At 45.9% G+C, this 16,374-nt stretch overlaps 1 protein-coding gene across 1 annotated transcript in view; it reads right to left on the bottom strand.

Moving 5' to 3' along the window:
* Window positions 1-7,645, bottom strand: part of SLC7A8 (solute carrier family 7 member 8) — a 73,970-nt gene extending 66,325 nt beyond the window's left edge. The window contains 2 exon segments of the mRNA XM_049768734.1: window positions 6,769-6,997; window positions 7,391-7,645. Of these exon segments, the coding sequence (XP_049624691.1) occupies window positions 6,769-6,919 (151 nt within the window). The 5' untranslated portion in view covers window positions 6,920-6,997; window positions 7,391-7,645.
* Window positions 7,646-16,374: the final 8,729 nt, after the last annotated feature.

Raw genomic sequence — 16,374 nt, 5'->3', positions numbered from 1 at the left:
TTATCTTCACCTTCAAATCATTATTTTTTACCTACTAAAATCTCAAAGTCATCTCAATTCCATCTTTCCCCATACCTTTTTTTTTTCTTTTGTTTTTGGTTTTTGGGCCACACCTGGCAGTGCTCAGGGGTTACTCCAGGCTATCTGCTCAGAAATAGCTCCTGGCAGGCACGGGAACTGTATGGGATGCCGGGATTTGAACCAACCAACCACCTTAGGTCCTGGGTCAGCTGCTTGCAAGGCAAACACCGCTGTGCTATCTCTCTGGCCTCTCCCCAAACCTTTTAAGATTTAATCAAAGTATCTTGCTCTGTATCTGGATGATCTTGAGGTGCAAGGATTAAACTTGGGGCTCCCACATGCAAAGTAGGCACTCAATCTATTGAGTCATCTTTTTGGCCCCATAATTCCTACTATATTTAATGTACACAAAATAATTTCCCCAGAGTATAATTCTTTTTTCTTTTTTTTTTGGGGGGGGGGGGTCAAACCTGGCAGCGCTCAGGGGTTACTCCTGCTCTATGCTCAGAAATCGCTCAGGGGACCATATGGGACGCTGGGATTCACACCACTGACCTTCTGTATGCAAGGCAAACACCTTACCTCCATGCTATCTCTCTGGTCCTGAGTATAAGTAATTCTAAGATACAAATCTTCATTTCATATTTGTTCGACACCTGCTATTCTCTTACTCCTAGTTGATATCACCAATGAGGTTGATTAAATTATAAGTTGGTATGAAAGTTAATTTATTCTTCCAGGGCCAGAGAGAGCGCAGCATAGGGTGCTTGCCTTGCACGCGGTTGACCCAGGATGGACCTCGGTTTGATCCCCAGCGTCCCATATGGTCCCCCAAACCAGGAGTGATTTTTTTTTTTTGGTTTTTGGGCCACACCCGGTGACGCTCAGGGGTTACTCCTGGCTATGCGCTCAGAAGTCGCTCCTGGCTTGGGGGACCATATGGGAAACCGGGGGATCGAACCGCTGTCCATCCAAGGCTAGCGCAGGCAAGGCAGGCACCTTACCTCTAGCGCCACCGCCCAGCCCACCAGGAGTGATTTTTGAGTGCACAGCCAGGAGTATCATCACCAGGTGTGGCCCCAAAACAAAACAAAAACAAAACAAAAAAATTTACTCTTCTAGGGCCCGGAGAGATAGCACAGCGGCGTTTGCCTTGCAAGCAGCCGATCCAGGACCAAAGGTGGTTGGTTCGAATCCCGGTGTCCCATATGGTCCTCTGTGCCTGCCAGGAGCTATTTCTGAGCAGAAAGCCAGGAGTAACCCCTGAGCACCGCCAGTGTGGCCCAAAAACAAAAACAAAAAAAAAACATAAACAAAAAAAATTTACTCTTCTAAATCAATTGGGCATGAGATGGATTAGGGTCAAAGGGAACTGCTATTTTCCATAGCATATCACCTGATTCACTTTGGGAATTTCTTTTCTCTTGTCTATTTATTCTCCTTCTATAGTGTTGACATTGAATACCTAATCACTAAATTCTGTATGGAAATAACATTTTTACTTAGATCTAAAAAATCTTTTTTTTTTGAGATCTAAAAAATCTTGCATGATTGTCCTCCACTTAGAGACCACTCTGAGGGCCGGAATGATAGCATAGTGGTATGGCGTTTGCCTTGCATGAAGCTGACCCAGGACGGACCTCAGTTGGATCCCCAGCATCCCATATGGTCTCCCAAGGTAGGAACAATTTCTGGGCTAATAGCCAGAAGTAACCCCTGAGTGTCACTCGATGGGGCCCAAAAAACAAAACAAAAATTAGAAACCACTCTGGAGGAGGTATTTTTGAATAGCTGATAGGGCAACAGCACAGCACAAGAGCAGCTCCATATTCACGTAGGAGGTGAATCAAAATGATTTCCACCCTCCATATGATCCTAAAGAGGAAATCTGTACCTCATTCTAGAGTAAATGGTGGTAAAATAGTACCTATTTATTATAGTGTTCCTATTTTGGAAGATGACATTGCATATTTTACATAAAGTACCAGAGTTGTTATTCTTATTTTTGTAATACCATCATAGGGAAACACTGGCATTCCTGTGAAATGCCATTCATAGGGTTATGGACAAATCAATAGAAAAAATCAACCATCTAAAATTATACTCACATATAAAAGATGTTCCAGACAAAAAACAACCACTCTTGTATCTAAAGTACTCTACTCTTGAGTACCTGTGCATATATATGGGGAAATGAGTAAGGTTGAGGCAGGAAGGCAGTTTGACTGTTGCTTGTACATGTGGGTGTGCACATCTGTGTTTGAAGCAGAGCCTCCCAAAGGGAGGAAAATGCTTAATCCTATCAGTCACACTGGTGAAGGAGTTAACAGGCTCTGGACTATTTTTAGACCTTTAATTGGCATGTGCTATACATATCGAGTACTTTGCTGATCTCATTTTTTAGAATAATTGTGATTAAAAAAAAGAAGCCAAGAAAAGATGCTGAGAGATTCAGAGCATGATTATTTTTTTTTTTTGGGCCACACCCGGTGACGCTCAGGGGTTACTCCTGGCTATGCGCTCAGAAGTCGCTCCTGGCTTGGGGGACCATATGGGACGCCGGGGGATCGAACCGCGGTCCGTCTCCTAGGCTAGCGCAGGTAAGGCAGGCACCTTACCTCGAGCGCCACCGCCCGGCCCCATGATTATTTTTTTAATAGTGTTACCTCTTGCATTTTTCTTTTAGACCACACCCTGAAGTGCTCAGGAAACTGTGCAGTGCCAGGATCAAACCCAGACCTCCTGCATGAGTCATCTCTAACTCCAATGGTACCTTTTTCATAAAGATCCCTGGAAAGACATCTTGCGTCAGAGTATTAAATAAAATGGAATTCCATTTTGAAAAGGTGGGAATAGGCCACAGCAATAGCACAGCAAGGAGGGTATTTGCCTTGCATGCAGCCAGCCTGGGTTCGATCCTTGGTATCTCAAAGGGTCCCCTGAGCAACGCCAGGTGTGGCCCAAAAGCAAAAACACTAAAGAAAAAAAAATTGGGAGCTGGAGTGATAGCACAGGGGTAAGGCATTTGCTTTGCATGCTGCCGACCTGGAACAAACCCAGGTTCGATTCCTGGTATCCCATGTGGTCCCCTGACCCAGCCAGGAATGATTTCTGAATGTAGAGCCAGAAGTAACCCCTGAGTGCCACTGAGTGTAGCCCAAAAACAAACAAACAAACAAACAAAAAAGAGAAAAGAAAATAAAATGGTGGAAATAACATAATCACAAAGCTGAAGAAGATTATCTTAACACTGACATTTGATTTAGGGTATTTTCACCATTACTTTAGGTGCAAAAGCATCACAGCAGCATGGACCACAAGAATATCCAGAGAAACTAGTTTCTGAGTTCTAACCACAAATAGCCATCCTTCAAAAGGAGCACTGGAGGCCCAAACCTTGCCCTACAATCCCACATCCTTTTCTCTGGCAAGACGGCAAGGCCCTGTAGAACAGATGCAAGACGACACCTCAACCTTAAGTAAGGACAGTCATGTGCATGGCCCAGTCATCTCCAGGACATTTACATGCAGGAGAACAGGTTTGATCTCCAGCACTACATGGTCCTCTGGGTTCTACCAAGAGTTCTTTATACTAAGTATAAAGCTGCTGTGGGCCCCAAATAAAATTAACTAAATAGATAATGCTATACATCTTAGGCTCTTTGCACTGTGCAGAGTGCAATGAAGGGGGGTTAGAGGTGACCCACCCAGATACTCAGAGAAGACAGGACACATTTTTTTTGGGGGGAGTCACACCTGGCAGCGCTCAGGGGTTACTCCTGGCTCCAGGCTCAGAAATTGCTTCTGGCAGGCTTGGGTGGACTATATAGGAAGCCTGGATTTGAACCAATGACCTTCTGCATGAAAGGCAAACACTCTATGCTATCTCTCCGGCCCCAACAGGACACATATTACCCAATAGTTCCTTCTATTTTTTTTCCAGCAGTGTGTGTTTTGTGCCACACCTGGGAAGTGTTTGGTGGATCATATAGTGCCTGGGATCAAACCAGTATTGTTTCAATGCAAGGCAAGTGTTTTAAACCCCAAACTCTGAGGACCTCCTACCCAACTCCTTAAGCCTATTCTATTTAGTCCAAGTTCACTACTGAGCCTGCTCTTCTCTGGATGTTAAGGTGGTGGATTATGTGTGGGCTGGAGAAATAGCTCAGTGGTAAGGCATTTGCCTTGCATGCAGCCAATCCAGGACAGAGGGTGGTTCGAATCCCAGCATCTGGGTGTGGCCCCCACAAAAAAACTAAAAAAAAAAAAAAAGATGGTAGATTGTAGGCCAGAGAGATAGCACAGCAGTAGGGCATTTGCCTTGCATGCAACCAATCCAGGACAGACAGTGGTTCGAATCCTGGCATCTCATATGGTCCCCGAGCCTGCCAGGAGAGATTTCTGAGAACAGAGCCAGGAGTGACCCCTGAGTGCCGCAGAGTGTGACCCCCCCAAAAAAAGATGGATTGCACTAGATAAGCTACACATTTAAATAAAGGTTCAATGTATCCTCTGTAACTTATTTTCTCATCTGTGAAGTGGGAATAATCACTCTCATACTTCACAATGGTAAAGTGCTGCAAAGATGAAATAGCTCTAGAAGTGTAAGGCATTTGGAGCTATTTTTACTATTACACATCCCCTAAGTCCATGAGTTTATTTGGCACAAAGCATCAAAAAATATCTAAATATGTCTCCAAAGCCCATGTACAGTCTGGTGGAGACAACTGCACAAAAACGTTAAAAGTTCAGGGGTCATGGGGCAGAGCACAGTGGGTAGGGCATTTGCCTTGCACATGGCCAACCCAAGTTCAATTCCTAGCATTCCATATGGTGCCCTAAGTCTGTCCAGAGTGACTTCTGAGCGAAAAGCCAGGATAAGGCCTGAGCGCCTCAGGGTGTAGGCCAAAAACCAAACCAAAACAAAATATCTTGTTAAAAGTTTGTTTTGGGAGGCTGAGATAACAGCAGCTTACCTTGCATATGACCTACTGGGGTTTGAGCCCTACCATCCTAAATGGTCCTCCAAGCAGAACCAGGAATGATTCCTAAGCACAGAACCAGAAATAACCCACATGCATTGCCAGGTGTGGCCCAAATCAAAAAATAAAAATTAAATTAAAAGCCAGGTCCTTCTGGGCCAGAGTGATAGTATAATAATAGGGTAGATCTTGCACGTGGCTAACCTGAGTTCCATATCAGGCATTCCATATGGTCACTTGAGCTTACCAGCAATTATTCCTGAAAACAGTGCCAGAAGTAAGCCTTGAATACTGCTGGGAATAATCAATTCCCTCAAGAAAAGAGAATTCAGCTTCTGGGACTGAGGACAGTACAGAGTTTAAGGTGCTTGCTTTGCATGTGGCTGACCCAAATTCAATCCTTAGTACCCCACATAGTCCCCAGAGTCTGCCAGCAGTGATCTCTGAACACAGAGCCAAGAACAAGCCCTGAGCACTGACGGAGTGACAGTGCGGCCCAAAAACCAAAGAAAAGAAAGTGTAGGTTCTGGAAATAGTATTGGGGGGGCGGGGAGGAGCAACAGCACAACTGGTAGGGCAAGGCCCTTGCTTGCATGTGGTTGACCCAAGTTCGATCCCCAGCGTCCCAAAAGATCCCCTGAGCCTGCCAGGAGTAATTTCTGAGCACAGAGCCAGGCATAACCTCTGAAGGTTGCGGGGTGTGGCTCAAAAACAAAACAAACAAAAAAATTTTAATAACTAACATTCTAACTAACTAAATAGAAGTTCTCTACTGAGAGGCTGTAGCGATAGCACAGCTGCAGGGTGTTTGCCTTGCACACAGAAGACCCAGGATGGACCTGGTTTGATCCCTGGCATCCCATATGGTCCCAAGCCTGCCAGTTGTGATTTCTGAGCACAGAGCTATAAGTAACTCCTGAGTGCTGCCAGGTGTGGCCCCCCAAACAAACAAACAAACAAACAAAAAATAATAAGTTCTCTACTGGTAGGCTCCGTGGTACAGTACATGTGTATAAGGCCATGTGTTTGATGGCCACACTCCTTGTCTATGAGTGCCACCACAGGTAGCCTCACAATAATAAAAGTTCTTATAAATAGTTTGGAGAACATTACCGTATGTAAGGCACTTGATCCAGTTCGACACCAGACCACATATGGCACCTTGACCAGAAGTGACCCTGAGTAGAGCCAAGATAAAGCCTAGGAGCCTGCGTGATAGCACAACAGGGTGGGCATTTGCCTTGCAAGTGGCCGACCTGAGTTCAATCCCCTGCATCTCATATGGTCCCCTGAGCCAGCCAGGAGTGATTCCTGAGGACAGGAGTAACACCTGAGGCCACCAGGTATGGCCCAAAAATTAGAGAGGATAGGAGGGAGAGAAAAAGAGAGGGAGGGAGAGTGGGAGAAAGGGAGGAAGAGAAAGAGAGGGAGAGAGGAGGGAGAAAGTGACTAGAGCACAGCAGGGTGTGGTCCGTCCCCTTCCCAAGTTTTTTTTCTAGGCTTCCCAGCCTCACCTTAAGCCTACTGAATTAAAACCTTCCAGAAGGGAGCAGAGACTCATCTGCTCCCAGGCAAAGGGGCCCATCTACCTACCACCCGGGAGACCCCTATATGCTTCTCCTATGAACCCTGGGCAGGAATTCTCAGTCAGATTCCAAGCTAGAGCCCTACATCCGAGTGATGCTCGGGTTCTAGGGAAATGGGACAGACAAGTGCTCCCCAGGGGTCACCACCTGCGGGAAGTGTGAGACGGGATCAGACTTACCTACAATGATGCCACAAGCACTGACCAATCCGATCTCCTTCTTCAGGGCTACCCCGCCTCCTCCAGAGCCCGAGTCAGCATCGGGCTCCGGGTCGCCTGCACCTGGCTTGCTCTTCTCGGCGTGGCTGCGCTGTCTGGCGCCCTTTTCCATCTTTCTCAGCCGGATTTCAGCCTCCCCAAAGGGATATCGTTCTAAACGTGTCTGGTTGCAAGGATCTTTGGAGACAGCCTTAGACAGTTAAAACGTCCTTTTTTAGCGAAGTCAGGTACGACCCACTTGGAGGAGAAAAAAAAAAGAAAAAGGCAAATAATCCTCCTGCAAGAATGCCACTTTCTTGCAACTTGTGCTTACAAACAAGTAAAAGTGTAGTAGCGAACAACAAGCCGAGTCTGGGGGAGACCCGGCGGATATGTGGGTATAAAAATAGAAATTCTACCAGCTTAGGGCGGGCTGGAAATTCTCCCACCTAGAAATGTGGATCTTCAGAAATCTGATGGTTCTGCAATGTGCAGCCAAGCAGTGGGCTGATGGCAGACGCTTCCAGAATCTGGGGTTCCCTTAGCAACCCCACACCCCCTCCCCAAGAAAAGAGACGGTCTTTTGTTTTTTGTTTTTTTTTACCTCCCCTGCGCCTCGTCTTTAGGGCTTGAGGTTGAGAATAGTTTTTCTCTCGTGCCTGGGGGAGACCAGACAAGCCCCGAGCGCTCACCCCCGTTCCAGGGAAAGCAGCCACGAAGCAGCAGATCGGGGTGCGCACGGCGCTGGCTTTTCTGTGCGCGGGTGGCCGTGTCCCTGCCCCTGCGTTTTGCGTCTCGGCCGGCGACCCGGTGCTGGCCACCCGGTGCTCGGGGCTGCCCGTGGCAGGTTGGCTGGACCTTGCCGAGACGCTGCCGCAAGGCCGATCGCGCCTCCCGGGCCCGCCCGGCTCATAAGTGCGCGCAGTGGCTCCGCCCCGCCAGCGCGTCCCCTCCCTCTGCCGGGCTCGGCCGCCTGTGCGTGGCCCCCAGAGGACCACAAGGAGCCGCTGGGTGGAGAGATTTCTGGGGGCGATCAGCTCTAGCGCCCGGTAAGGAAGGGGAAGTCGGAGCCGGGCCTGCCCGCCGCTCCGGGTGTTCCAAGCGCTGGGCGAGCGTCCCCCGGTTTGCTAAGCACTTGGGAGTTGGGGGCAGAAGGGGCGCGGACCTCCAGGCCACCCCGAGATCCTAGCGAGCTGTTTAAGCACATTCAGGTCGGCATCGTTTCAGCATACCTGACCGTGGAACTTTGGAAACTCGAGGCTGCTGCTTCGAGTTTCTGCAAGTAGGTGGACCAGGGCCGAAGCGCACAGGGCGCTTTCTGTGCAGACAGCCTGATCTGGGCTCGATCCCAGGCACCCTAGACGGTTCTTCCAAGCCCCACCGCGAATGAGCCCTGATCGTGCTTGAGAATGAGCCTCGAGCATCCTTGGGTGTGGTCCAGGAAGGAAGACAAAAAAGAGAAGTCGGTGGAAACCCACGTTGGGGTGGAGGAGGGAACAGAAAGAACCGAGGAGAATGGAAAAACGGTTCATTGGCAACAATTGGGAGCTGCAGAGTGTAGACCCACCGCGGAGGTGGGGTGGTTCAGGGCTCCTAGTTACAGCTCACCGAGTCCTAAAAAGGAGGCACTCCCACCCTGTCCCGAGGAAAGGACACATAATTCGATAGACCGGGGCCTTCTTGCATGGCATCTAGTATTTTTTGCCTTTCAAAGTGATTTCAAAGGCACAGGACAAGGGGTGGGTGGGGAGTAACCGGGATGTCTCTGATCCTGAAGCAGATTGTTAAGAGAACTACTCACACTGTGTAGTTGGCTTACCTGAAGAATTTCACCCCCAGATTTTTGCCTTACGGCATGATGTCCATTTATAATTATAAAGGGTTTGGGTTGAGGAGACAGGAAGCAAGGGAAAAGACAACACTATGTATGACTCAAATAAAATTAACTTTGGGGCCAGAGAGATAGATAGTTCAACCGGCTGGATCACATGTTTTGCACGCAGGAGGAAGGGATTCCGTTCTGGACCCGTGACTGCACCCCCACCCCCACCCCAGTGCACAGCTGGGTGTATTCCCCCAAAAGAAAAGAATTACAGAGGTCGGAGAGCTAGTGCTTTGGGTAAGGCAAGCTTTTCACACAGTCAACTTGGGTTCTAGTCTTGCAGACCCACACCCACCTACCCAGTAGTGATTTCTAAATGTAGAGCCAGGAATAACCACTTGTGTCCTAAAAGGGGGAGGAGAGAAAATATAATTACTTTTTACCTGTATTTTCAAGTGTACCAAAATTATTTTAAGGGTCAGGCAATATTACAGTGAAGCGAGTACTTGCCTTTCAGGAGTCCACGTGCTTAAATCTTTGGCACCTGAAATGGTCCCCTGAGCACAGCTGGTGTGAACCCAAAAAACCAAAGGGGGAAAAATCTTATGGGCTAGCTAGAGTGATAGTACATCGAGTAGGTTATTTGCCCAAGTTCCATCTCCAGCATTCCATCTTATCCACTGAAATATATCCACTGAAACCTTAAGGTTTCAAGGAGTGAATGCAGAGCCAGGGGTAAGCCTTGAGCATGTGAGAATATGGTCTCTCCCAAAAAATTTTCTTTTAAAGTGGGTCTACAGGACCGGAGTGACAGCACAGCAGTAGAGCATTTGCCTTGCATGCAGCTAACCAGGGATAAACCCGGGTTGAGTTCCCGGATCCCATATGGTCCCCCAAGCCTACCAGAAGGAATTTCTGAGCATATCCAGGAGTAACCTCTGAGCGCTGCCAGGTATGGGCCCCAAAACAATAAATAAATAAGTGGGTCTACAAAAGTTCTTAATTAACCACTAATAATTACAAAACTTTGGCCTTCACTTGGAGGGTTTAGATACTGTATATATCACTATATGCATATATGTATATCTTCATATATTGGGTGTATATCCATGTGTAATGGATATACATACACATATATAAGAATGTGTTACTGAAGGGGTCAGAGCAGTAGGATAGTGGCTAGGGAGTTTGCCTTGCATGCAGCCAACCCTGGTTCCATCTCAGACACCCCATATGGTCCCTTGAGCAACACCACAAGAAGTAATTCCTGATCACAGAGCCAAGAGTAACCTCTGAGCACCATCGGATGCAGCCCCAAAACAAAAACAAAGAAAGAGAGAGAGAATGTGTCACTGGAAAAAAGAAAAAAAATGTGTTGCTGGAGCGGTGGTGCAAGTGGTAAGGTGTCTGACTTGCCTGCACTAGCCTAGGACGAACCATGGTTTCATCCCCTGGCATCCCATATGGTCCCCCAAGCCAGGAGCGATTTCTGAGCACATAGTCAGGAGTAACCCCTGAGCGTCACCGGGTGTGCCCCCCCAAAAAAAAGAATGTGTGACTGAGGAAAAATAGTCCAAAAAAGTTTGAATTTTAAGGAAAATAAGTATTCAGTTCTTTAAAATGGGCTTGGTTGAATTAGTAAAGGCATTTCCAAATGAGGCAAAGTCCAAACAGCATTCTTAATCACTCAGCAAAGTATTAAGAGGTTTCAAAGGTTGGGAGTTCAATCCCTTCTCCTTCAGCTAGTTCAAGATAGAGCAAATTGAAAACCTCAGCAGAAAAAAAAAGTGTGTGTGTTGGGGGGTAGTGATGTAAAAGGATTTTCAACAAAAGACCAACAAAGCAGGGAATATATAGCACAAATCTCCATGGGAGGGCATGAGTCATGGGAAATGAAAGGATTTTGAATCGCCTCTGGCCTTTCCTGACAATGTGAGAAAGCTGGGAGGGAAAAATTGGATGAATTAATTTTTAAAATAATCTAATTTGAAATCTGTTCAAATTTCAACATCTTTAAATTGTTTCAGATGTTTGTACATCTAACTTAAGTGATAATAATTTAATGTGAAGTAAAACATGAATGTAATGAATTTGAGATCTCTTGCCTAAACAAGTGCAAATAGAATCCAGTTTGGTAGGTTTCAATCATCCCGTTTATGGCCCAGGAAGTTCATAAAGGTGGTGGTAATGGACATTCTTTATCCTGGAGATAAATACTATTTTGGGAACAGGGTGGGCTACAATCCAGGATGCTCAAAGCTTTCCTGGCTCTACTCAGACATCACCCCTGTCAATGCTTGGGGATCATATTTGATACTGGGGATCCAACTGGGGTCAGTTACCTTAACCCCTGTACTTTCTCTCTAGCCTGGCCTACAGTAGTATTAAACACACCAAACTGGAAACTGGAAAGAAAGGATTGTTAAAGATAATTCTCTTTCTTTTCTTTTTCTTTCTTTCTTTCTTTCTTTCTTTCTTTCTTTCTTTCTTTCTTTCTTTCTTTCTTTCTTTCTTTCTTTCTTTCTTTCTTTCTTTCTTTCTTTCTTTCTTTCTTTCTTTCTTTCTTTCTCTTCTTTCTTTCTTTCTTTCTTCTTTTTCTCTCTCTTTCTTTCTTTCTCTTTCTTTCTTTCTTTCTTTTTCCTTTCTTCTCTCTTTCTTCCTTCTTTTTTTATTAATATCTTTATTTAAACACCTTGATTACAAATATGATTGTAGTTGGGTTTCAGTCATGTAAAGAACACTCCCCCCCCACTTCAACAGTGTAACATTCCCATCACCAATGTCCCAAATCTCCTTTCTTTCTTTTTATCGTTTTTGGGCCACACTCAGTGATGCTCAGAAGTTACTCCTGGCTATGTGCTCAGAAATCGCTCCAGCTTGAGGCCAGAGAGATAGCACAGTAGTAGGGCATTTGCCTTGTGGGCAGCAGACCCAGAACAGAGGATAGTTTGAATCCCATATGGTCCCCAGGGCCTGCCAGGAGCGATTTCTGAGTGCAGAGCCAGCAGTAACCCTTGAGTAGCCTGGGTGTGACCCAAAATCAACAACAACAATAACAACAACAAAAGAAATCACTCCTGGCTTGGGGGACCACATGGGACACCAGGGATTGAACCAAGGTTCGACCTGGATTTGGCTGCATGCGAGGCAAATGACCTACCTCTGTGCTATAGCTCAAGCCTCTGATAATTTTTTGTTAGCACTTAGAACTGACCAATGACTTATGACTGTTACTATTGATACAATGTAAAAGCTAGGAAAAAACCATTACCTCCTTCAACAGGACCTTTTTTTTTTTTTTTTTTTTTTTTTGGTTTTTGGTTTTTGGGTCACACTGGGCAGTGCTCAGGGGTTACTCCTGGCCTTATGCTCAGAAATCACCTTTAGAAGCTCTGAGCTCAACCCCTAGTACCATGAATTCTAGAAAACTATTAGAAGTGACCCCTGAGCTCTGAGCTGGAGTAGCACTACAGGTCAAAAAGAAAAGAGTAGTAGGAGTGACCCCTGAGCACCGCCAGGTGTGGCCCAAAAACAAAACAAAACAAAACAAACAAACAAAAAAAAAAAAGAGTAGGGCTGGAGCCGTTGCACAGCGGTAGAGCATTTGCCTTGCACGTGGCTGACCCAGGACAGACCTCGGTTCGATCCCATGGCGTCCTATATGGTCCCCCAAGCCAGGAGCCATTTCTGAGCGCATAGCCAGGAGTAGCCCCTGAGCGTCACCGGGTGTGGCCCAAAAACAAACAAATAAATAAAAAGAAAAAAGAGTAAAAGAAGAAAAGGAAGAATACCAGACACTAAATCTTACATGGATAAGCAAAGATAACATTGGTTTTTAATGAAAACTTTCCCAGAGAGCTCTGACTTGCTGATGCCTCAACTTTCACCGGAGTAAAACAAATGACCTTCGATCAGGATCATAATCTTTGATCAGACTTATGTTCACACCTTTAAAAAATACCTTGGGCCAGAGAGATAAAACTGCCATTGGGTACTTGCCTTGCAAGCAGCTGACCCAGGCTTCCTAACATTCCTTATGGTCCCTAGTATCACCAGCAGTGATCCCTGTGTGCAGAGCCAAGGTTAAACCCTGAGCACCAATGGGTGTGGCTCCTCCCCCAACACACCCAACAAATACACCCACCCATCCCCACCCACACCAAATCCACTTTGATGACAGCTCCCAACACCAATCCAGTGAGACTTATATATAGTATTTAATCTGCTTTGTTCCTCCAGTATTTATCGACCCCATTAACTAAGTAGTTCTTAGTCTGAGCATTTTCCAGGTCTTTTAATCTAATTCTGTGTTGCAAGTCAGCCCCTGAAGAGATTGACTGATGGAGGGATGGAGGATGAAGTCTTTCCCCTCCAGCTCGGAGCACGCATCTGCCACCCTGTCCAGCCGACGGTTCTGAGGTGAAACGGCGGGTAAACAGCTCGCAGACAGTCAGGCTTGTGGAAATATTAGCTTTATTTGGTGGACAAGACTGAAGTCCAAAGACTCAGTCTCAGTTCCAGCAAAAAGCCTCTTGTCTTCCACAGACCCTTGTTTTTATCCCCCAGAATCAGGTACCACCCAATGGTGGGATCAGATACCACCCAATGGTGGAAGCAGAATCAGGTACTATCCTAGGGTGGGGGCAGAATGCCAGGTCACACCCTAGGGTAGGGCACAATCACCGATCAGGTTAGGGTCAGTAACATAATAATCCCCTAAAATATTTACATACACAACAATTCTGTTTATAATATCTGTGTGACTGATGTTTTATTGTAATATTTCTTGTTTTGTTTTTGTTTGTTTGGTGTTTGGGTCACATCCGGCAGCACTCAAAGGTTACTCCTGGCTCTACGCTCAGAAACCGCTCCCAGCAGGCTCAGGGGACCATATGAGATGCCGGGATTTGAATTGCCATCCTTTTGCATTCAAGGCAAATGCCCTACCTCCTTGCTATCTCTCTGACCCCTGTTTTTGTTTTTGTTTTTGTGTCACACCCAATGGTGTCAGGGGTTACTCCTGGCTCTATGCTCAGAAATTGCTCTTGGCTGGCTCAGGGGACCATACGGGATGCCAGGAGTGGGGTTTGAACCACCGTCCATCCTGGGTCTGCTGCATATAAGGCGAACACCCTACCTCTGTGCTATCTTTCCAGACCCAGTTTTTTGTTTGTTTGGTTTGGTTTGGTTTTTTGGTTGGAGACAAACCTAGCAGTGTTCAGGGACTATTCCCAGTTATTGACTCAGAAGTCACTCCTGATGGTGGTCAGGGGACCATATGGTATGAGATACTGAATAATGGCCTCCTGCAAGCAAACAGCATGCACTCCAGGCCTTTGAGATTTTTTTTCCAGTTCTCTGTATTGCTATTTTGAGTATTTAAAATGGAAAGAAACGGACACTTATAATGAGGAAAGGGGAAAGGGTGTGTGTGCTCCTTTGAGTTTAGAATTTAGGAAGACAAACTGTGTGAGACTGACATCTACTGTTATAAAAAGGGATATGGTATGGGAGAGTTCCTTATAATAGTCCCTTCTTGAAACAGTAAGAAGTAGTTTTCTACAATGATGAGATACCATCTCACACCACAGAGAATGGCACACATCACAAAGAATGAGAATAAGCAGTGTTGGCGGGGATGTGGAGAGAAAGGAACTCTTTATCCACTGCTGGTGAGAATGCCGTCTAGTTCAGCCTTTATGGAAAGCGATATGGAGATTCCTCCAAAAACTGGAAATCGAGCTCCCATACGATCCAGCTATACCACTCCTAGGAATATCCTAGGAACACAAAAATACAATACAAAACCCCCTTCCTTACACCTATATTCATTGCAGCACTATTTACCATAGCAAGACTCTGGAAACAACCCAGATGCCCTTCAACAGACGAATGGCTAAAGAAACTGTGGTACATATACACAATGGAATATTATGCAGTTGTCAGGAGAGATGAAGTCATGAAATTTTCCTATACATGGATGTACATGGAATCTATTATGCTGAGTGAAATAAGTGTGAGAGAGAGAGAGAGAGAAAGAGAGAGAGAGAGAGAGAAACACAGAATGGTCTCACTCATCTATGGGTTTTAAGAAAAATGAAAGACATTCTTGCAATAATAATTTTCAGACACAAAAGAGAAAAGAGCTGGAAGTTCCAGCTCACCTCAGGAAGCTCACCACAAAGAGTGATGAGTTTAGTTAGAGAAATAACTACATTTTGAACTGTCCTAATAATGAGAATGTATGAGGGAAATGGAAAGCCTGTTTAGAGTACAGGCGGGGGTTGGGTGGGAAGGAGGGAGACTTGGGTCATTGATGATGGGAATGTTGCACTGGTGATGGGTGGTGTTCTTTACATGAGTGAAACCCAAACACAATCATGTATATAATCAAGGTGTTTAAATAAAAAAAGTAGTTCTCTCTCTCTCTCTCTCTCTCTCTCTCTCTCTCTCTCTCTCTCTCTCTCTCTCTCTCTCTCTCTCTCTCTCTCTCTGTTTGGATTTTGGGTCATACCTGGCAGCGCTTAGGGTTACTCCTGACTCTACGCTCAGAAATCGCGCCTGGCAGGCTCGGGGACCATATGGGATGCTGGGATTTGAACCACCGTCCTTCTGCATGCAAGGCAAATGCTCTACCTCCATGCTATCTCATTGGCCTTTTTTGTTTGTTTTTGTTTTGGGGGCACACCCACTGATGCTCAGGGGTTACTCCTGGCTATGCGCTCAGAAATCTCTCCTGGCTTGGGGGACCCTATGGGACGCCGGGGGATCAAACCATGGTCCATCCTTGGTTAGCACATGCAAGGCAAATGCCCTACTGCTTATGCCATCACTCTGGCCCTGAAGTAGTTTTCTCTTTTGTTTTTGGGACACACCCTCTGATACTCAGACTTACTCTTGGCTTTGTGTTTAGGTATCATTCCTGGCAAGATTCAGGGGATCTTATGAAATGCCAGGGAATGAATTTAAGATAGCTGTGTGCAAGGCAAGTGCCCAATCCTCTGCACTATCTCTTCAGCTCCAAGAAGTGGTGAAATCTGAGGTCACCAAATCTCTTTCAGGAGGGAACCCACAGTTCACACTCCCACTCTGCTCTCCTAATTACTGTATGCCCAGATGCAGAGAGAACTCTTTTTGGGGGAACCACACCTAGTAGTGCTCAGGGATTACTCCCGGCTCTGCACTCAGATATTGCTCCTAGCAGGCTGGGGGATCATATTGGGATGCCAAGGATCGAACCCGGATCAGCCACGTGAAGGCAAACGCCCTATCTGCTGTACTATCATTCTGGCCCCAACCGAGGGAATTCTTGATTTCAATCCCTTAGTTTTCTTTTCTTTTCTTTTTTTTTTTTTTTGTTTTTTATTTTTTGTTTTTGAGTCACACCCGGCAGCACTCAGGGGTTACTCCTGGATCTATACTCAGAAATCTGTCCTGGCAGGCTCAGGGGACCATATGGGATGCCAGGATTCTAACCACTGTCCTTCTGCATGCAAGGCAAATGCCTTACCTCCATCTATCTCTCCGGCTCCCAGTTCCTTAGTTTTCTAAGTCCCTGTAAACTATTTATTGCTTGTCCTCAGAAAGAACCTTCCTGACCTGGTAGTTCTTAATGCCTTTATTTCATTAAAACTGGGAAGCAGATGAAAATGAACAATCCAACAAGAAAGAAATGAGAAAGAAAGGGCCAAAACAAGGTCACAAAGAATAGAAGATGAAAGGAGGATCTGTGGTTCAGTTAGTAAAGTTCCTCAATAGGGTTTGCC

Source organism: Suncus etruscus, chromosome 2 (genome assembly GCF_024139225.1).
Source record: "Suncus etruscus isolate mSunEtr1 chromosome 2, mSunEtr1.pri.cur, whole genome shotgun sequence".
In the NCBI taxonomy this organism is placed as follows: domain Eukaryota; kingdom Metazoa; phylum Chordata; class Mammalia; order Eulipotyphla; family Soricidae; genus Suncus; species Suncus etruscus.
The sequence above is the reverse complement of the archived record's forward strand: the minus strand, read 5'-3'. Positions and strand labels throughout refer to the sequence as shown.